This window comes from Poecilia reticulata, linkage group LG20 (genome assembly GCF_000633615.1).
Source record: "Poecilia reticulata strain Guanapo linkage group LG20, Guppy_female_1.0+MT, whole genome shotgun sequence".
Taxonomy (NCBI): domain Eukaryota; kingdom Metazoa; phylum Chordata; class Actinopteri; order Cyprinodontiformes; family Poeciliidae; genus Poecilia; species Poecilia reticulata.
In genome coordinates this window covers 12,038,388-12,062,163 of record NC_024350.1, presented here as the reverse complement: position 1 = coordinate 12,062,163, position 23,776 = coordinate 12,038,388, and the positions used below count along the sequence as shown (strand labels likewise).

Sequence of the window (23,776 nt, the reverse complement as noted above, 5' to 3'; positions counted from 1 at the left end):
AGTGCAGCAACAAATCCTAAGTGATGTGGAACTATAACGCACTGAGTGACTGGGGAAGTTTGCGTGTTGCGGCGGAACATTGAAGCAAGTCAAAATGCATCTACACGACGAATCTAATATGGCATAAAAACAATGCCATACTTGACGGAGACTCACTGCAGTAAAAAAGACATATGGAGGATCAGATAGCAGGTAAAGCAGCGCACAGCTACAAACAGTCACCCGGATTAGCATGACGGTCAGAAAGCTAAACAAATAACCCGCAAAATTATTTAAGTCTTCGAGCTGCGATGTAAGATGCTGGTTCTGCTCTCGCTGTTGAACCGCTGCTACGTGCTACAGGTAGTACTATTTTACAGATGGAGCGCCACTTCTGCTCCCCTTGGAAGTGACTCTCACACCGAACCTCAAATAATCGATCTCTTCTCTGTTCTGCATAATTACTCCACTCAGTCAGAAACAGCCACTCAGAACTACCAGTAATCAGCTAGCCGCCATACTATCAGGAAGTTTTCATGCAATAACTCAGGATTGTTTATTGTAATGCAACCTGTATTTGCCTTTGAATGTTAAGTTTTATACTTGCATTTTTTGGCAATATTGAGAGGTTTTATTTTGACCCTTTGCATTATTTAGCCTCTTCAGAGCCTTCATAGCCTTCAGAGTTTTCAGTCTGTTAAAGATAGTATTATCAATAGCAGTACAATTTGCAGAATGCCTGTTTTTTTTTTTTGTCTTGGAAAAAGTTATTAAAAACAAGTTTTTGTCCAAATTAAGGTGAATTTATGGTTCCCTTTTCCATATAATGTAACCGGTAGTGCTTATGATTAAAAAATAATAATAATTATGTGATCGGTATCGGTGATCGGTATCGGTGATCGGCCCTCATGGGTGATCGGAATCGGAATCGGCAGGAAAAAACCTGATCGGCACATCTCTATTGAAAACTACTACTTTAGTGGCAAGATGAGCAAGATTTGCATTGCCTTTCCAAGGTTCTGCTACTTGTTGGTATTAGATAAGCAAAACATTGAAGTCATGTTTTCTTTTTTGTTTTTTTTTTGCAGTTGGACACAGTTTGCAACGCTAACTGTGTCTCTTTAATGTCAATGTTTTGTTGCATGAATAAGTGTCTGTGTGGTTTTGTGACATACATGTCATATGCATGTGTGTAGGCTACAGTGCATGCATTTCATTCTCGAATAAAACTAGGGCAGTGCCCAAGAGGACCACAGGTTAATGTGGCCTATTTTAAGCAATTATTCCTTCTCGGCCACAGTGTCTCCAATGTACACATGCATTCAAATGATGCTGATTCACTGCAGGATGACTGATGCGTCTTCTGCAAGGCCTCGTGTGTTCCAAAAGGCTTTTGTTTTTATTTCCACATATATGCAAATCTTACAGTCCACGACCATACAAGTAGTGAGCTCATGATTGTTGCTGCTACTTGTATTTTTTTCCCCCCTCTTTCTACTTGTTTTTGCTGTAATCCACAGTGTCTTGTCCTGTCTTGTCCTTGTTTCTTACCTTTTACTGTTTTCTGACTTGTTTTTTTATTTTTTTTTTCAAATGTTCTTCTTGCATTGTCTTTGTGCATCCTATTTTTACATTACGAACGTCGCCTCGGCTCGTATTAATGACTCTGACCACCGGGAATAACTGCCATAAGAATAAATGTGGCTCTTTTTCTCCTTAATAGCTTAACATTAGGTCTGTGTGCGGCCCAGGTTGTGGCAGTTTGAATTAGCTGTTCGAGTGCACCGGCTATTTATCAGGTCCCTCCTTTAACAAGATTGAACTACTACTGACAAAATTTCCGTATTTAAGACCACTCCCCACAGTATCTTTAAAGGAGATGGATACACGTTCTTTAACAATTTGTTACCCATAAGATGTTTTAAAGTGGTGGTATTATCTCCAGGCACACAGTGCCATTTTAGAGCACAATCAAGTAACTATGTTACCCTCAGTAGTTAAAAAATGCAGTTTATGTCAAACATAATTTAAAAGAAGTTTGACTTTAAAATTTCATGCATTGAAATTGGCCTCTGTCTCTTTAAGAACCTCCTGCTCTTTCCGACACTCCGCCACCTGTGTTGCCATCACAACAAGGACTTTCCATAATTCCTTCAACCGTTCCCACTAGTGTTGGACTGACAAGTAGTTTGTATAATAAGCTCAGCAGACTTGCATTTCCTCCAGGTGTTTGCTAACTGCTGCAGCCACTAGTCTGATGGAGCCGATGATAGAAAGAGGGTTTGATGCAACTCTTTTTCCTGCAATGTACAGTCAACTCCTTTACATTCAAGATGAAATATGATCCTTTAAACAACTTGAAAATATTTATATCTTATTGTCTCGATGTCTGTTATTTATGATAAGAATGCATTTGCCAGAGAAGTGCATATATATTATATAGGACGAAATCAACTATAAATTGTGCTATATAAACTGAAGACTGGGTGTTCAGATCCCATTTTATGCATGCAGAAGTTCTCAAGTGTTTGTAAATATTAATCTTTTTGCCCCACACATTTCACATTCTTCCTTTCATTGCTCTGTGGCATAATTCTCTAATCTAACTTTTGTAATCAAATTAAACAGCTTCCTAAGCAGAATATCATCTCTCCTACACGAGTGCAAGATTGTGTGTGTCATAACCGAGCCATTGTGTGCTGTTGGAATAATTTTTTGATTGCATGTGGAGCACACTCACTGGTGTGATTGTGCACAAATAAAGAGAGACAAAAATTATGTGGAGGATTTTTACATCAGGCAATTAAACCAAACTCCTTTCCCCTCTAAATTCTGTTTTCCTTCTTTAATGAGATCTAACATCCTAATGAGGGGGACAGAAAAGAGAGGTTGATAGAGAAGGGAGATGAAAGAGAGAAAACAAGCCCATGAGAGCATCAGCTTAGAACAGCGGAAAAGGTGCACACATCTAACATGCATCTTCTGGCCAGGAGGCAGAGAAAGTTCAAAACTTCTCCTAAACATGGGAAGTGACGGATCTCTGCGTTGAAAACAAAGATGAAGGAAAGGCTCACTTTCATGTGGCACACGTCATTTGGTGCCCAAGCGTGATTCATCATACTAATTACGGTCAATGAAGCTTGTGTGTCTTTGAATATATTTGTGTCCCTTCTTTTTAGTGGTTTAAAGATTCGAGGAGGCCTCAGTCATTTCATATGCATCCACCAGCCACATGTATGTACATTTGTTAATATAATGTACATACACCTTTCAACAACAATCAACTACATGGAAATCTCATTATTGGGCTTTAACAGTAGAACAAACTGTGTAAAAAGAGATATCGCATGTGAATTTGTATGTCGTGATTTTGCAAATGCAAAAATGATGGTTCTTATTGCCTACTCTTATTTACAGCACATACATATCAAGTGTAGGTTCTTGAGAAGCAGTAACATCTTAGTTTCATGTCAAAAAAAGTCTATAATAAAACCAAAAAGACAATGAAGTGTTACGAAAGTTGTTTTTAATCAAATGATTAATTCTGAATTTACAAGACTACAGCAGAATTGATCACTGCTACATCTGCTAAGCCAAAATGTGCCACTAAAGATCGGGTTAATGCAGCCATAACAAATTGGAATTGGTCAAAATAAAGTTATCCTTTTGTCACAGTTTCGACTGCAGTCTGCCTCGGGCTTGTTGAATGGCTGTGCCGGTCTCCAGAACTATAGCCAGGTTTTTAATGTTGTGTATGCGATTGCAAAAATATCTCTAGTCATTGGATGAGCAATTTTAATTTTTTGTATTAAGGCCAGTAGCTGTGAGAGTAATTTGATGACAGGCCAACAAAAGGTTTTATATTATTAATCTGTTCCTTGCTGTCTGCTCTGAGTGTGTATGACGTAAAGTAATCATCAGGATTTGACTGCAAAATTGTTTGTTAGGGTTCAAATAAATCTTTGGATTGTTGCACATTTTATTAATATCAACTGAACACCAGAGCAATTGATATGTTAACAATTATTTGTTAGTTGATCTGCAGAGCATTTACTGAATGAGTCCTCCTTGCATAAATAAGTAAATATTCTGTACTAAATATGGCTCTGGGTCAATTCACCCATTCTGAAATTCCTACTACAGTTTCATAACAACGCTTTATTTCATCCCAGCCTTTTTCTTTATATACCTTTTAATGAACTGTTGAGATAGAAAGGAATACAAATGCTAAACATTTGCTTAGAATTTGATTTAATTTGTATTATTTTTGAAGATTTTATTTTATACCTTCTTTGATCTTTTGACTTTGGATTTGATCTTCTTTTGAGTCAGTCCATTGCATGTAAAATATGACAGATTATGTCCATTTATCAAACCATAACGGTGGGATCGAGCATGTGTTGGTGGATCTAAAATTATTGAAGCGAGATCATGCCCTTGCAGTAGACTGAGTAAATTATACAAAATAGCTTCAGATTATATGATGAATAAAATTTTGAAATCTCCCCAGGGTGTGTAATAAATGCAATGCCTCTTTGTGCCCAAATAAACAAAACTGCAAAAAGTCAAAGGCTCACAATGACTACTTAAATATCTCTACACTAAACTGTTTATTTTCTGTGCATAAACCACAGTTAATTGGATATTACAAAGTATGAGCTGGCTGTCAGTATGAAACACTACATTTTTTATAACATGTTCTTATAAATAATGTACATTTTTAAAGTTGAGAGTACTTTTTCATAGGGTGAGATGCACTAAATTGTAAAGGACTCTGTTGACGAAATGCCCGTTTTAATGAAACATACAGGGAACACACTTTTATGTTAATTGAGTGTGTTAGTGTTCTGTTGTCGGTGTGTGTTTGTGGCAAAGAGACCACCGAACACTCAAAAGTGCACTGCACAACAATTTTGGCTCCAATACCTCATTAGTCACTTCAGTGTTTCTCTTACTTGGTTTTCAGTTTCAGCCAATCATATTTTACTTGTTGTTTTTTTTCCTGTAAAACATTTTAAAATAGCCAGTTTTATGAAATGAGCTTCATGTTAAATGTTCAGCAGTAAAAAGAGCATTTGGCTTTATTTGGAAAGCTCTTGAACTCACTGAATGCTCACATTGTAGTAATGCAGTTTTGTTTTTACTAAAACTCTCAGTCCAACCTCATATATTGTGACAAAAAATAAATGGGTAAGAAGAAGAAAATACATGAGTTAAACATGGGGAGTTTAATTGCTATGTATTAAGCAAATGAGACATATTTAGTAGCAGTATGTTTTTAAATTTTAGTGCTATATGCATATCAGTTCTTATTGAATCCAGGTGACTTACTATTCTGCGGTAAATACTTGTACAGTAACACAAGTTTCTGCTGAGGACTCGAAGCCTAATTACAAGCTCAATGTAATTCTGACTTACATGACAGATCAACACAATTTTTCACCCCTGGGAAAACTTCTGACATTTTTCATCACCCTACCCAACTCTGTCATAATGGAATATAAATTTTAGATACAAGCATATGACAGTAACAATAAACGTATGCACAAAGCAGAAACAAAAATGAGCTAGAAGGAATATGTTTATGTTTTTACTCTGAGATTTTTCAGCTCTTTTCTGTTCAATGGTTTTTGTACAGTGTGTTATATACACTGTAAAGTATAATGTCAGTTCTCTCAATATCAGCCCAGTGTTATATGCAACCCTCCTTGCCTCGCATTGGCATTATACCAAACGTTTGGGTTTTGTTTAGAAAACCTACTTTTATATATTGAATGCAGGGCAAACAAAAATACACAAAACAAAACCAAGGTTAAAGTCTTTACGCTCACATTTAACTTTATTTTAAGTTGATCTAATCAGCTTGTGCCCAAGTCCAGTCCTCATGAGCTACCATCCTGCAACTTTTAGATGCATACTGCTCCAACACCCCTGAATCAAGTATCTGAACTCCCTCATCAGCAGTCAGCCAGCTCTGCAGAGGCCCAGTAGAGAGCCATTCAGTTGCTTCAGATGTGTTGGAGAAGAGACACATCTGAAAGTTGCAGCATGGTAGTTTCTGAGGACAAGACTTGGGCATCTCTTGATTAAATCTTTTTTCTTCATTCATTTCCTGTACCCAGTTTACTCCAGCATTCAATTATCAAGCGGCAGGGTTCATGCTGCAAAAGTATTTATTCACAAAGACACACCAACCAAACGACCGTTGTTGTGTTATTCCGTTCGATTCAAATTTTGTTTGTAACTCACTCTGAGCTTTCTCCAGTCCACTTGGATTAATCCAGTAGAATTTCAGACGTTCTGAACCATGGTGTCAATTTTCTACACTGTTTTAGAATTGTAGTCTGCCTGTAGTTTTATCAATGCGGAGGACGTGACGGAAGATGTTCAGTCCATGTTGGTCATGCTTCCAAATATTGGGTTAACATTACCAGCTGCCTTGTTCGGCTCGGCACTTCTCTCTTCGCAGTACAGAACTGTTGCTTACAGCACAGGCAGCTTCCAGTAAGTTTCATAGCATTAAATTGGCGCATTACATGTCATGGACAAACGTTAGCGATTGGGTAAAATTTCAAATCTCAATGGCGTCCGTGCCTCCAGGAAGCAATCGTTTGTCAACAGCTGAGAGCCCGGAACTTCTGTACGAAGCAAACCGTAGCACAAGGGACTGTTTTTTACCAGGCTAATGTAAGATTAGAATAACCATTGATTTTGGGGAGGTGCGGGGGAACTTAACTATTGCATACCAAAAGCATGACTATCTGGCAGAAAACCCATGTCCTAACCAGGGGTTTGTACAGGTTTAACTTTGCAAAATATAGTATTCTTATTGCAGTGTAATTGCAAGAGAGGACATTTCCGTCTGTGCACATGTTTGCGCATGTGGATCTTCCAGTGCCTCCAGCTTAGGAACATCAAGAGCTGTGTGTTGGCTGGAAGGCTCCCCCAGGGATAAAAAGAGGGAGAAACTAATCCCTATTCCCTTACACATCCAAACTGTGTGTGTGCATGCATGTGTAACTGTCTGCTGGTCTCACTTTGCTTTGGCAAGCACACTCCATGGCTACTTTAGCAAAAGGCTGTTTGTACACATTAAATGACCTATGTGCTACAAGCATGCAGATTCTGTTAACGTCAGTCACATGCATGTTTAGAAACCCCTGTTAGTTCGGTCTAAGATTGATGGGAATTTCTGTGAGACATATAAACTCTACCGAGGGTTTTTGTGTAATCGTGCTGAGCAGTGAAGCGTGTCGAGAGGAAGGGCATGTCCTCAGCTCTGATCACATAGGCTGCTACAACCAAAACAGAGGAGGAGAGGCAGAAAGATAGATGGACAGGAGGGTGTTGGAAAAGAGGGGAATATAAACATGAAATAAACTGATGGCGGACTGAGGACGACGGACAAAAAGCGTGAGAGCAGAGAGTGTGTAAGTCACAGCAGAAAGGAGGGGTGTAACTCAGAGGGGAGAATTAGAGAGAGATCTGTGGGGAAAGTGGATCGAGGTGAGGAACGGAAAGCACCAACACAAAGGGTAATGGTGGAAAAAGGAGTGACGGAGAGTACAGCTGAAAGGAATGGAAGCAGAGATGAAAGAATGAGAAGTTAACATCACACAAAAAGCTTTCAGGATTGGCTTGATCCCTTATTAGTTGTTTTTTTCGCCCCTTCTCTCCTACTCTCCATCACTTGTACATGGGAACAAGGGCTCCTTCGTCTCAACTGCAGCCCGCAGGAAAGTCGGCCTTGCTCTAAGCGAGGCGGCCCCTCCGCTGACTGGCTAATTGCAGAGGTATCACTGTGTCAAATGACTAATAGAGTTTCCCTTTCTGTCGCAAATCTGCCAGCAGGAGCGCAGCCACAATTTGTTTACTCCATGCCCAAGCCAAGGGAATACAAAGATAGACCAGCCTCTTTATTTATTCTCAAACACAATTTCACGCTGCTCAGTGTTAGGTGTGAGAGGTGTTAATGAAACATGCATGTGTTTATGTGACTGCTGGCACATGCATGCACACGCACACACACACACACACACATGCGCCACGCTTCATGATGTACCTAATATTTTGTCAAACAGTAAAGTAAGTTTTAGTTTTGCTAGCTTTCAGCAAAATTTTCATGCCAATGTATGTTTTAATAAACTCAACTGATTTTTGAGATATAAAAAAATAACTAACATGGCTAAACTACTAATTTACTTAGAATTTTACTTTAGTAAGTGGAACAGCTTACTGTAAGATTTTCTGATAAAAGAAAGGCTCCCTGCAACTTCTTGAGAATAATACAGCTGAACCCAGTGACTCTTTGCTCAAGGACAGAAACATTTTCAGAGGGCGAAGAGGCACACACACACACACACTACACACACGTGTGAATTCTTTTGTATCTGAAAGATATTTGCACCTTTGTGATTGATACAAAGTTGAAGGCTTTAGCTAAGTCAACCTTCATATTGGTGTATCCACTGTTTGATAGTTTTGATGTGACATTAAAAAGTTTGGCACCTGCTTCATACCATCTTTCTTTGAAAAAGGGATTTGTGATTAAATATAGGCCTGTTTTTACGGTATTTACATTTTGCACCAAACTTGTTTTATCGGGATGTTATGTCATAGAGCAACACAAAAAATGGCATATTTGGATAGTGGAAGGAAAATGTCATTTGTGTATAATAATTTAGTCCCTTTGTCTTCTGAAGTCACATAGTTAGTAAATAGACTACACTTGAGTAATTTAATCTTTTAACTGTCACCCCAAAAAAACACTTACATGGAAATCAGTGGGTTCATGAGGTCACCAGTGTCATCATGACAGTAGAGAGACTTTAATCTTAGTATAAAATTGGCTGTTCTTCAAAGGCCTCGGGGATTTTCTTACAGAACATGTATAAACAAACAAGGAACATAGCAAACGACTCAGAAGGAAATTGTATTAATGTTTAATGTTGTGGCACAAAATAATAAATGTTTTAAAACCTTGTATGGAACAGTTTGCTCCATTGTCTTAATACGGAAAAAGTCACGGCTCTCCATCTAAATCAACAAGCTAGGCAAGAAGAGCAGTGATGAGAATTGATGATTGAAAGGGGGGGAAATATAATAACTGAAGTCATTATTTGCTACAATTGATGCGGGGGAGACGGATTTTTTTTTTTAAGGAGAGGCTCTTGTAAGATAAGACCAAAATGTAACCTTATTGGCTGACATGTAAAATACAATTACTAGGTCACGGTAAAAACACCACTAATCACAAGATAGTGATAGTTATTTTCCTAAAAAAGAAGTGATTGAAAGATAGATTGAACTAAACAAAAAAGTGGAATCCTGGAAGGGAACCTATGAGAGGCTGCAAAAGAGTTGATATCAAGACTCATCTTTCAGCAGGACAGCAACACTTTGGATCAAGCCATATTTATGTGGATGAATGGCACAGAGTTCAGACCGAAATTTAATTGGGAATCTATGGCCAGACTTGAAAAATGATGCTCACATCTAACCCGATTGAGCATGAGCTCCAAAGAAGAATGGGTAGATTGTGTAAAACTCATAGAAGCATAAGCTAAAAGACTTCCAGCTGTATCTGGTGGTTCAGCTAACTACCTAAGATAAAGGAATATGACACTTTACAGTTTTATTTGTTAATGAGTTTAAAACTTTTTTGTTGCAGCATAAAATGTGGCAAGGTTCATGCCATGTGAATCATTTTGCAAGGCATTGTAAGATGTTTCTATCTTGTTTTATTATCAGAGACAAACAGTTACAGTGACACAAATCCCAATGAAGGTTTCAATAGCTTTAAAGGTCAACTCATTTGTCAGAAGACTTTGTCAAATCAAATAGTACTGTCAGTTTTATATGGAATATAAATGACTAGAAAAAAAAGTAGTAGCTGGAAGTTGCATGCACATTAACCACATCCAAAAACCAAAACCAATGAGCTAAGAAAAATGTCATGGCTGTGTTTCTTTCCCCTTCCATATCTACATTTTACCCCCACTTGCCTACTTAGTTTCCTTTTTCACTCTTTAACCAATAATATTCCTTTCCACTGGTCACAGCTCAAGCTACTGGATAAAAATATTTGACAGGCCACTTTTTTCTGTGTGAGACTTCTTTTTTTTTGCCTACTCCTCCTCTTGCCATTCTTCCATGCCTTCTTTTGCTCTGGGGTTTGTCCTATTTGGCTGTCACGTCTCTTGGTGAGTGCACACTGAAACTGGTAGTGTTAGCCTAAAGCCCTGGCTACTAATGAGACGTTGAGAAGGACAGACTCGCCACGGACACTATTTAAAGAGTATAAAGAGAATTTGCCCCTTATGAGAGTGACTCTGCCCCATTACCTTCATATTCCACTGTTCTCTCTCACCACTGTTAGCCTTTTCAAGATGCTCTTCTATCCCTCAGTTTTTAGCTGAAACATTTTTTTTTTCCTGCCAAGTTGTTTAGATCTTTTATCAAATTTAGGGCAAAAATACAATACCGGAAGCAACAATTATTCTCCTTTCATGTTGAGGAAAATTAAGAGACACCAGTTAACTTAACAGTTACATTTTCGGATTGAGGGAACCTCAAGTGAACCCCAGGTTTTCTCACTGCAAGGCAACAGTGCTAACAACTCTGCCGTTCAGCCCTGCCAGCATAACTCAATGACTGAAAATATTTGTTGACTTAATCAAAAATCAACAAGAAGCGGCTTGTTATGTGTTTGTGATAGAGGGTGTCCTCATGTCTCTTACAGATGAGGCAGGTCAGAAATGTGTGTGCTTGTGTGAGTGAGAGGGCTGAAATAGAGCTGTATCAGGGCTGTGAAGGTCAAACAAATGCCAGCTCTCAAGACAGCACTAAAGAGCAAGTTTGTCGGCCACATGATGATGAGACACTCAGCCTTAGCACACACACTCACACACACGCACAACACGACGGTCTTTCATTTTTTTTTTAATTCATGGTCTTTGTGTGCATGTGTTTAAGGTGAAGTGTTTGCGCCCCATTCTGTGCGATTACTGTTGGTCAATCAGACATTCCCTCTGATTGTGAGACCAGACTCGTTGGCTGGTGTTAAAAGTGTTAATCACATGACCACACATTGATTTCCATGCTGCGAGTTATCACTCAGTTCCTGAAGAACAGATTTCCGTTGCTTTTATGTGTGTGTGTGTGTGCGCGTGTGTGTGTGGGCATATGTTGCGCGCCTGTGTGTGTGTATGTATCTATGTCGTGGTCTGCAGATAGCTTGGTCTGAATGACAGATGAGAGGTTCCTCCTTCACACAGTTTGTCTCCCTGTTTACAGCCGGAGCAACAAAAGCCCCTAGACCCACATTAACATCTTGATATATCACCGATCCATAAACAATGTAGAGGGAAGAGGAAAGCTGCTGTGTCTGCGCTGGCTGTTTACATCTCTAAGCAAAACCAGATTTGATTTGCAGCTCTAATGAACTATTATGTTATGATTTATTATTCTTAAACGTACAATTTTGCATATTTTTTTCCAGGTTATTCTCATTTTGTGAATACCCTAAAATGCATTCTTTCTAGGTGATAATTGGTTCTTAAAATGATGCCATTGAAAAAAGGATGCTGAGGAAATATTAAATCTAATCACATCAAATCTTAAACTAGGGATTTTTAAGTGTATTTTCTCATTAATAATTATTCAGAGGTTTAAAATCGACTCTTCTTTCAATTAACCTGTTGAAACCTGCATTTCCTCTCCTTTCCTATACTTGCCTTTTTGTCCTTTCTTCCTCTCCTTCTGCTCCCTCCTTTCCTGTCCTGTATAGAGCTGATGATGCATGTCCATAGCCACGTCCGTGACCTAAGTTATGTACTTTGTCCCTACTTTGCCCCCTTAGCACCCTCTTCCCCTGGTGTCGACTCCACCCCTTTGCAGCGAACAGGAAGTCACGGCACAGGCAGCTACAGCCGTGGCGGGACCAACAACTATGCCACGGTGGGGCCAGGATACACTTCAAGCGCCGGTGGAGGAGGCGGAGATGTTTACGGGTCGGACCCTTACGTGGCGGACCCTTACCGCACCCTGCAGTACTGCCCCTCGGTGGTGGAATCTCCTTACAGCAAGTCCGGGCCAGCCCTACCGCCTGAAGGAAGCCTGCAGCGTTCACCTTCCATCGACTCCATTCAGAAAGACCCAAGGTAGGATGAAAGCCGTGATGTCCAGTGAGCTCCAGTATATGCGAGTGTGAAGAGAAAGTTTAAACATCACATATGAAATTGTACTAACATTTTACAATATTTTTCTAGGCGTACAGGTGCATCTCAGAGAATAGGGATGTGTGTTCCAGTGAGGCCTGTTTGTTGGATTTTGCAGTTAAGCTATGTTTCATTAAACCCGCCTTTTTGAATGAAAATTAGTTTTTATTGGTCTGTTGTAATGTTCCAATCTTCAAAAAAATTAAATGTCCCATTAGCCGTAAGTTGAAAATCACGGCAATTACCAGAAACAGAGGGGTAAAAACACCAGAGTGTACTAATCAAAATGATGTGTTGTTTAATTTAGTGAATTAATTTCCTAAAATTAATGCATTTTTCAACAATATTCCAATTTTCTGAGATGCACCTGCATATGCTAATCATAGCCACGGTTGACGTGGGAGAAGAAAATGTAATCCCATAACCAAAACATTATTTTCACATCAACCAGCTTTTGAACAACAGTGACTCACTGCATCAGCATGAAAATGATAGAATAACTAACTTGCAGAATGATGTGTTACTCTGCAAGCTGGAAAATCTTTGCCAAATGCGTGATTGAACCAATCAAAAATCCTTATTTCATAAAATACAAAAACATATTTTTTACAACACACAGAGGGGGCAGAAAACCACCAAACTGCAGTGTTTTTATATAGAAGATATGTTTTTGTTGCAGAGTGTATGTATGCAAATGCATTTAATTTGGAAGGATAACTCCTAAGTACACACCAATTAATTTTTTAAGGTACAATAAGGTGCATTGATATATTAAACGGAACAGGTTGTGTTAAGAGGTATCCTGAAGAAGTAAAAGTAAAATAAAAAAACAAAGCTGAGCATTTCAGAGTGTAAGAAACATGCTTGAAGTGCCCTGGTTAGAATAATTCAGTTAAAAAGTAAGAAATCAGTTAAAAAGTAAAGACTTAAGTTGTTTACCAAGTCAGTCGCATTCTGGTATCTGCATTTCTGCAAAGAACCTACTTCCAAATTTGCACAAAACAGCTTAGTATGCAACATTGTATATAACTTTATTAAAGTGCAACTGGTATAAAATCATAAAAAGTAGAATGACGCGAGAGAAAAGATGTTTAAATCATTCAACTAATATAATAATGACCCTAAAGCCAGTGCTTGAGATCAGAGCATGGCGTTGCTGTTAAGAGCGCTCATGTGTTTATTTCCATACAATGAACTTTGCCATGAAACAAATCCTTGCGTGATATCAAGCTTCACTGTTAAGTGTACAGTAGTTCATATAGACAAAAAAAAACCTAATGCATCACAGTGTGTTGCTTCCAGTCACACACCAGTAGCTATAGAAGCTCCTTTCATCTTCCTTAATGTCATGCTGGGTGTAAAAGAGCCCTACTGGGCTGTGATCACTTTTATCCTCTTGTCTCCTCAATTAAGCAAAGCTCCATCTCCATCTTTATTTATATATATTTCACTGGACTCTTGATGTATAATTCCTTTAATTAAAGCGGGAGAGTGAGTGAGACGTGTGGATCAAATTTCAGCAGCAGCTATCAGTCACAGGAAGAGGCAAAGAATGGGGAGTCGGAGAATGAACAGGATCAAAAGACAGGAAAGTGTCTGCAAAATGTATGCGAAGAATGACTGAAGGATATCCATGTAGCACAAAAAAGATTTAATCGCCTGCAAAATTTGTAGGTCCTCTAAATAAATAAATGTTTTACTGATATAAATTTTTATGAATTGTGATAAAGATACAATAAATGCCACTATCTAAAAGGGTATTTGTAGGATTGATCAAAATATAAATTGTTTTTATTGAATAAAATGTATACAAGATATCATGGACACAAAATGTGCTATTTCTTTTCTTTGATTTTTTTTTTTTGCACAAAGAAAAACTCAATGTTTGCTCTTTTAGCTGAAGAAAAAAAAAAAACGATACAGTTTAGGGCTTGCAGAATGAAATTTATTTAGTAGTCATATTGTAATTTTCATTTCATTACAGATGCATCTCAGTAAATTAGAATATTATTGAAATGTTAATTTTATCCACAAACTCTGTTCACAAGGTGAAAAAAATATCTATAGATGAATAAAACACAGATAGATGTTTCCAAGTCTTTGGTTCTGTTGGCTATGATGATTTTCCACTTATAACTAAACGATTAGAATATTCCACCAGTCAAAAAAAAACAAACATTTTAATACAGAAATGTGGCCCTAATAAAAATGAAGGTTTAATACTTGCCTTAAAGGTTGCTGTTTTCAAAAGTTATATTTAATTTGACAGACAGGCATCATCAAATTTGCGAAGATGTTTTTGCAAATATTGGAAAAACTGAATGTAAACTATTCTACACCCTTACAATTTTTGCTCAGAAATAGCTGTTTTGTGTGGACACATCCCACAGAGCTCATTAATTTCACATTGTATTAACAGTTAAATCATAATAAAGATGGAACCACATGACGAGCAGTTGGCTTGGATTTGTTGCATCGTCTTATTAATTTTGGCCTCCCATGAACTGCAAGGGAAAGACAGAGCACAGGAAAGTTGAAAAATAAGCTCTTGTTTATTTATTAACAAATAAGAAATCCAGGGAATTGGGGTTATATCTGGAGATAAAAAATAAAAATGAGCAACTCGACAGGAAAAAGAATCTGCTTGTGTTATAAAATGTGATATTTGGAAACGGCAACATTTTCATTTATCTCACAAATAACACAATTATCTGTGTGCATCGTTTATGAGTTTTCTGGTTTAGATTTGATTTATTTGGATATTTACATTATCTCCATAGCTAGGCAGATTTAAAATACAATGAAGCAAAATGGACTTGTTTGACTTTACAAGATCAGCAAACATGCATTTAAATGTTTCCATAAGCACTTCTGCAGGACAACAAAAACAAACATATCAAACAGGAAATGTGTCCAACCTTATAAAGAGAATTTAACAGCTTTAAAAGATTATGATAGACTTGTCTATACCCTTTGGTCTTTATCTGTGCAGATGCTAATCATGTCTCAAGGATTGGGTGGGGAGATCTGTCATTTAAATGGTGGCTTTGCTCCTCCACATTGAAGGGAGCGAGTTAAGATGGTTTGAGCATCTAATCGGGATTCCTTCTGGATGTCTCCCTCCCAGGATTTCAATGCTCATCTCATCTAGAGAAGAACCTGGTGCAGACATAGAACTTCCTAGGGGGACTACATGTACCTTTTAGCATTGGAATGCTTTGATGATCCCCTAGAATGAGCAAAAGACGACGGATGGATAGAGGGATGAAGGACTGGATGGCCCTTTAACTAATTTGTTTTTTATCATCTTATTCCTTCTATTGTAGGGTTTTCTAGACATCACCTTGACCTCCATGTTTATCATGTTGCTCCTTGTGCGCTGAATTTTGACTTGAGAAAAACAAACTAAAATCATATTGCCATACACCTCTATTTTTTTCTTCATTTGCTGATATTTGATCCCACTTTTCTTTATTTTAGGGTGTTTCTGTGAGAACTTTGTGACTCCCTCGGTGTTATGAGTAAGATAAAGCCTCGCGAACATTTGACTTCAGACCCATTGAGGATAACCGTCATCTGGAAAAAACCTGGGTCTCTGCCTAAACTTTTGCATTCCACTGCACAATTCTGTTAGCGTGCTTAATATTATTGAATCGGAGCCATGTGTTACAGTTCTCTTTGTCATGAGGTTAAATTGCCTCCCACTCAGACTTCACTCTTACTCTTGCCGTAATTGGATCTGGCTGAGCTAACATGAAATGCTAAATGAGTTAGCAGATATTAGAGACGAGGAATACTCGTCTAGTTAGGGCAGAGGTTATGTGTGCGTCGAGCAATGTGTTTGTGCTCCTAAGACCGTGAGAAAGAGTGGAAGATGTGTCTTTAGGACGAAATTGGGTTTAATATGGTTTTTCAGTGTCCTCTGTGTATTTTTGTGTATTGCACTGAAATGTCTAAGTGTGTATTGTAATCAATTCAAACTGTACATCAGTAGGCATGATGACAGCAAAGCAAAAACAATAACAACCACTGATGGGTTGGAGTGAAAAAGAGAGACTATAAAGACGGAGGGGTAACATGGATAAGAATATGATAGGAGGAGGATGGAAGGAATTGGGGAAAACGAAACCAGAGGGTGGGAAGAAGAAGAAGGTAGGGGAAAAAAACGAAGAAAGTAGATCTTTTGCTGAGGGAAAGTCGGAAACATGGGGGAGGATTTTAAAAGGGCTGCAGATAAAATAAAAGCTGATAGCTAGATGACGATCACAACTTGAAGAACTTGGGTAAACACAAAAAGTGAGGAGATACTTGTGCAAATGACTGTCTTTCTGATGTTTTTTTACGCGTTCCCCCTTCCGGTGCATCCTATCGAAATAGATGTTATAAATGATGCGGAGAATGAGATTTATTTTCTCATTTAGCCAATATACAAAACTGTTATTGAAAATTTGCTAAACCAATAAAGAGTAATAAAATAATGACGCTTCACTCAGTGACGTTAAGTTAGAATGAGAAGTGGAGATGGAAATATGTGTAGGAAAGAAGATTGACCTTGGCAGATGGAAAGTATGGACAGTAAAAATGACAAACATAAAGGGAGAACAAGGTTAACATCAGCTCAGGGACGATGGGAATTGGGGACCAAAGATATGGATATCTGGTTTATTGTTTCAAAACTTGGGAGCTTGAGGGGGATGTATCACCTTCTCCCAAAAACATCATAAGGAAAATAAGGAAAGCCACCGGACTTCCTGATTTCCATAATATAAACCAATTTGGATTATTACGTCTGTCAATGTAAAAATATGTGCAGAACAGCAGTACTCATGTAAAATCAAGAAAAAAAATAATTCTGTAGCAACATTCGTCAATCATTAAAACCGAAAGAAACTCCACATGCTCCATAAAACTATAGTGCTGACGACAAATTGCTATTTACGGTGTCGTGATATGATGTGATCTTCCGTGACATGTCATTGTCACCGCTTGCTATTTATTGTCAGTGTCTGTTGGCTCGGAGCCGAAACGCTCTTCTCTATTTATGGAAAATTGTCAGTGGTCAGCGGCGACTCTCTGCACAACGGTGTGAGACGTATACGCGTGGAGTCGTTCAAGACTAATTAAATGCGATATCACGAATATGAAAAATAGACACAGGTACACGTGCTTCGATTAAAAGAATCGGGAAGACTGAAAAAGGAGACATTGAGTCAGTGTGGCTTTTATGGCCAGTTTTGATAAATGACAGAGCGAGCGTATGCTTCTCTTACAGTTGGCGCAGAAGTAGATTGTTTGGTGTGTTTTATTGACATTTATGTAAAACTCCTGTAAAGGTATAGAAGTCAAAGATAGAATGTTCTTACCTTTAGGAACTCCTTTAGATCAGTGTAAGAATAAATGTTAATAAAGAAGATATTTGTGTAATATAGAATCATCCTTAAATGTGTAAGTTAAGTGTGTAAGTTTCAGAGAGAAATATTACAGTTTGGATTTTTTTTTTTTTTTTTTTTATTGAAGTGACTTTTTAAAGTAGGTTTCTAAAATCATTTGCAAGAACGAGCAAATATAACAAAACTTCACATGTAATGACTTGTTGCATGCTAAAGGAAAGTGTCATACATTTGTGGAAGTTGCAAGGATAACAGATCTAAAATTAAGTAGTTATTAACTTAATTTTAAGTTAATATTAAAATTAACTTAATTTTAATTTTAAGTTAATAGTGGATCAAGCAACTATTTGCTTGATCCACTCAAGCAAATAGTTTATTTGCTTGAGTGGATCACAGTGAGCCACTTTAGTGGACAGAGACAATCGGGGATGCTGCTTGAATCATAGTGACCATGCATGTTCTTCATTAATAGATGGTTGATTTATGAAAAAAAAAAGTTGTAAAATAGTTTTAAATATTTATATAAATGAATGAAGAATGCACTCGTGTCCTTTGCTTAGTAACAGTTATTTACAGCAGTCATAAAAATAGCAGATGAATGGTATTATTTTGGTGATTCTGTAGATAGTTGAGTGTGAGGCTATTAAGTACAAGCCAGAGTGAAAAGCTGAGTTCTGTCCATTTTTCTCAGTTTTTTTTTAAATTTTTTTGTTAGGTCAACATTTAGTTGTCCCCTAAGCGTTACCTGCTTGACTTACAGGCCAGACGCCATCAGTACCATCAGACAAAGGACGACAAGAGAGGGAAGCTGAAGTGTCATTGAGAGAATGATAAAAGAACGTGTTGATAAGTGGGTAGCTCAAGTCCAAGAGAGCAGCGGAGGGGAGGGTGGTGAGTGTGTGACAGTCACAGGGTGAACAAGGGATTTGAAGAAGGCAAAAAAGAAGGGAAAGACAGAGACAGAGGAAGGAGGACACACTCTGCTGGCTCTCAGCACGGCCCAGGGGTAATTTCCTCTCCACATGAGAAATGCATGCTGGGATATGAAATCACCTCCAAGGGAGGGTAATGATGCATTGCCAGAACCTTGGCCCTGAGGCACAGCTGTGTGGATGCGCCAGTGTTCCTGTGTGCGCGCTCACACAAATCTGTGTCCTGGCCGTCATCCCTGCCTGTTCTGGGTAAATTGCCCATTGTAGTTATTTTCCTTTTCCGAGGTGGCCTATCTGTGTGCGTGTTTGTGGGAGTGCGCGCCTGACCTTGGGATAATAACAAGACTCTGTGCCTATCCCTTTGCTTGCTATGGGGAACTTCCATCTTAAATCTGAAGCCAGAGAGGGGAAGGAAGAGCAGAGAGAAAGTGTGATAAATGTGCTTGGGGTGGCCATAATGCAGTAATAGTGAGAGGCACATCCCCTCCCAATAGATCTTAATGTTTGACCTTATTCAAATTAAGCATGAACTTTAAACCAACAAAAAAAAAAGTCTGAATGTATTTAGTAGAGTTCAGTTGATTTCTTTTTGGGAACACAAGGTACATCTCGGTAAATTGGAACTTGTGTTTTAGGCTTGTTTCTCAAATTAAAAGTAACGTTTGCAAATTGCAATCCCTAACCAGAAATTGTATTTTATATTTTCATTAGCTTTAGATGCAATTCATCATAATTAATTGGGAGAAAGTCTGGAAAACATCAGTATGCATGTAAAAAAAAATATATATATATATATATATATTTAAATATTATATATATATATATATATATATATATATATAAACGTGATTTGCTTTTATGTTGCTAAAGCAAACTTTCAATATTTAAATATTTTGTGGGAATTACTTGTATAAATGTCAACAACATAAGGTTTTTCTACTTTCCTGTTAATTTCACGTTTGTTACATTTTGGATCAGCACTTACAGCAGCATTTCAAACGTTGGTCTCCTCCTGTATTTTCTGTAGCTTAAATAAACCAAGATAAACTCTAAGATTGCCAAAAGGCTGTCAGCGTTTCGTAATCTGGCGTGTCCCACGGTAGACTGACCTGTACTCTCCAAAAATGTTAAAACAGAGTCTGTTTTATTATATTTGGCTTACTGTTATTTGCTGGAGTCTTACTGTCCAATATGGCAGCCTGAACGAACAACCAAGCCTGCTGTTTTCTTTTTTTTTTTAACAACTTTTGTCCTTCCTTTCTTGTACTGAAAATAGCTGGGGGTCTTTTCCCTGAAGTTACAACTTTGACATTAAAGATTATCATCAGATTGACCTGTTAATCACTGACATGGTTCATTCACTGAACAGGAAATAGATCAGACTGTTGGTGTCCAACCCACTGATCAATGATCATTGATCAATGATCAATGATCCATCCAGCATAATCAATTTGCTGGATTCCAGTCACCAGCTGATTTCTTTGCAAATCTTTATTATTTTACAGAATTTCTACACGTACAGCAGCTAAACATCAATTTCTTATTTCTTGTGATGTGTTGGTAAACAACCATAATCTGTTTATAACTCAATTATTTCATAGTTATTTGATGATAGTTAATGACATTAAGGTTCCTTTTATCTACATTCAATCCTCTTTACATACATTTACAAAAAAAGACAGGAAAGTGACACATGAAATAAATATTAATACGCGATTATACCACTCTGTCACGCTTAGCAATTTTGTTGGGGGGTAAAATGCTTTCCATTCCTCTTCCTCCTACCGTCCCAGTTGCTGGCCTGTCTGCTGCCTCTGATGGTATTTGGGAGGGATTATATGAAAATGTCACAGCAGCAGAACTACTGTATATGTTCTCACCACACTGTGCTTCATCTTGCTTCCTCTTAAGCTCTCACTTGAGAGCATCATAGCCGAGTTCTTACATGTTCGCAGAAAAAAAACGTTACACTGTCGAAACCAAGTCACAGCCACACCAGTCAATGTTAATTTTAGTCAACAGAAGCACCTTACATATAGATATGGATTGGATTTGATGGAAACAAAGGTAATAATAGTTTAATATTTTGAGTTAAGCAAAATTTAAACGTATTTGATGAAGCTGTTATGGCTGTGTGTTTTTTTTATTTAGCAGACACGTTCACCAGTTTAATTCGGCTTTCGCGTCCGCTTACTACAATCTTTTTCTTTAAGCAAGGCTTTCTGGCAAATATGCTGCAGTTGTAAAATAGTCTTTGGACAGGGGTGCAGATTTAAAGGTCAATGAGTTGTGCATCTCTTGTGCTGGAAAGGGATGTTGACCTTTCAGCTAAATTGCTTGCTGAAAATCAAGCACTGCACCTCTTAGCAGGCTGATAAAGTACTGACCAGCAAAATTAAAGCCGGATTTGACAGAGGAGTTCGACAGAAGTTAATAGAATCAGCACATCTGGAGCCATTAGGAGGAAGTCAGGTTTGTTAAATAAATCCTCACAGAAAAGAGAAGGGAGAGAAAAAAAAGGTTCATTATTGTTGCCGTGTTCATTTAAAATTATAACTCTAGCAGTTTCTTGTTGAAGATAATCACATTTATCTGTGCAGCTGTGTCGGTATTCACCAGCTGCGGTGGCACAAAAGCACCTGCACATTGCAATTATCTCATAATACATCCCTGTGGAAGTGCGCGCACTAAAATAAAACACTTAATGCCCACTCACAGTGATGCGCACATGTGCCCACGGAAGCTCAAGTCAATATTTGTTGCGGACTAAATTTCTCTTTGTCATGCTCATTAAAGGAGCCTGGCAGGTATGATGGCAAACGGTTTACAAAAACAATAAAGCTTGAGATCAGCCATGAGTAGAATAAGTCATCCATATTTCAGTTTGCATGTTTCATTCATCAACACATAAAAAAAAACTGGACATTAAAATAAGATAATTACAACCTCAGAAGAGTGTTTATGTGTGGCATGTTACGCTGTGACGTTTTTTTTTAATAAGCTTGCAGTAAGACAAAATGCAGCCACAAGTGAAAAGTGTTTGTGCAGTCCTTGACTTAAACGTAGGAGAGCCATAACTTAGCAAGCAGACATCCAGTATCGCTGTGGTCTACCTGGGGGTGTGAGCAAAGCAGCGAAGGCCTCTTCAGTGATGAGGCCTCAAGGTCGAGCCTCTTGAGCAAAGGGTTCTATAAAACATAATGTGAAGCTCTGAAAAGGAGGTCTTGCCACTACAATGGTCTGAGTGCAGATACTCTTAGGAGACCAAAGATGTCTTTATAGTTGAAAATCACTGTTAAGGCACATCTCAGTTATTTAAAACACCATAAAAATGTCAATTTACTTCACTGTTATAGTTAAAATTGTTTTAAAGGGCATGAATGAATTTGTGGTTTACCTAATACAGAGGACCACAAAAGATCATGTTTAAAGGAACTGACTGAGACTTATGCAAGTAAGCATATTAATAGAAAGTTGAGTGGAAGGAAAAAGGTACGTTTAGAAGAAGGTGCACAGGAAACGGTAGTAACTGCAGCCTGCAATAGATTGCAAAGCAAAGGCAATTTGAGAATTTGGGGTAGATTTGCAAAGTGTGGATTTTAAAGTTAAAATGAGAAAAAAGATCACAGGAACACATAACTAAATACAATTTAAACATTACATATTCATTCTTGCCAAGATGCCAAGTAGCAGACTTGTGCGTAGAAGCTTCAGTTTCTAAGCTAACCTCGACCCCTATTTATTTAGCAGTGCGTTACCTAACCATCATCTAGAATGTTAAAAATGTTTAGTATATCAAGAAGCTCTGCTTTTGACTATGTAAAAAAAATGTGTTGGTGTGCGACATTATTTACTTTCATTCCAAGAATAAATTTCTTGTGATGCAGAAATTAAATCACTGATTCATGGAAAACAAAAATAACACTGACGCACCCCAAGAGTTCTGACTTGATTTAGAAACATTCCTCCAAATGTATCCATCTCTCTGTCTCTCTTCCTCTCCTCTCTCCATCCCACCATAATACTTCTGCAAGCAGAGACCGCCTGACAGTGAAAATGGGTGGAGAGGTGCAGGCATTCATCCAGCGTCTGAAGTGTTTTCTCCCTCTGCTTTCAGTCTAAACACACGGTTCTCCTACTCTCCCTCCTGCTGTCCTTTGTGTCTATTTAGGTGGCAGGTCTCCTCTTTTCTTTAAATCCCCTCACTTCCATTACTCTCTTTGTCTCCATCAATCCTTTCTCATTCCTCCTCGCTGCACACTGTGAAGTGATTCGAGCATGCAACAATAGTCCAATGTTGTTTGTCTGAATCCGAGTGTACATTCCTCTTTGTGTGCATGTTTTTCCACCTCATATAAGCAACAAAGCCCACCGTGTCAGCCAGACACATGCTTCACTGTGTGTCGAGCCAAACATTGGTCTTGATCGAATGATTACAGGAGTGGAGTGAAAGACAAAAAAAAAAATAAAAAAATGGTGAATTGAGATAAAGAAGCAGGGCAGCCCCTCCTCTGAGTCTTTAAATAGTATTGTTTCTGCCCCTTTAGTGAAGGTGTGAGTGTGTTGAATGCTGCCTGTGCTTCCATGGTCATTCACTCTAACCGCCACAAGTAAGTGAATTCATGCGTGATCGCGTTTTGCTTTTCCCCAAGTGTGCATTTTGCGCATTTTGAGTGCTGCTTGCATCAGTTCGCTGAGTTTTGCAGTCTTGAAATGCCATTTGTTAATGCCTGGGTCTGAATTTTATACATGCTTCTTATCACATGTATTTATAATGAGCACCACAGTGACACAGTCCCGATTTTTAATTAGTTATTTGACATTATATGCAATAAACTGCAACCATTCATGCTGCCGTGACTGTTGCCAAGTTCAGCTGTGTGTTTTCACCTTATTGTTTCAGAGAAGCTAAACAAGCTGCGGGCTGTCATGCAAGCATTGCTCCGGCTAGGTAGTCATTTCCTTCCTACTCCATTTTGTGTATTACTTTCACTTTGCAAGGATGAGTGAGCTGTAGAAAATAAAAGTTTTATTACCAAATGATACCACTTCAGAGGATGCAGTCATTTGTGTCATTGAAACATTGCTCAGTGAATATCAGGCAAGCACCAAATAAACAGACAACTCTGATCATTTGAATCAAAGAGGTGGAAAATGAAATTTCATAGCTGCCATCAAGCATTTTTTTTTCTTTTTAGAAAAAGTGTTGAATATGAGCTGGCATAAAGTTTCCCATCCTTATATTTATTTATTTGTT

At 38.1% G+C, this 23,776-nt stretch overlaps 1 protein-coding gene across 1 annotated transcript in view; it reads left to right on the top strand.

The window, feature by feature from the left end:
- The window catches only part of ctnnd2a (catenin (cadherin-associated protein), delta 2a), a 159,219-nt gene that overhangs the window by 42,430 nt on the left and 93,013 nt on the right, over window positions 1-23,776 (top strand). The window contains exon 10 of the mRNA XM_017301924.1: window positions 11,768-12,140. Within this exon, the coding sequence (XP_017157413.1) occupies window positions 11,768-12,140 (373 nt within the window). The remainder of the gene's footprint in view (window positions 1-11,767; window positions 12,141-23,776) is intronic.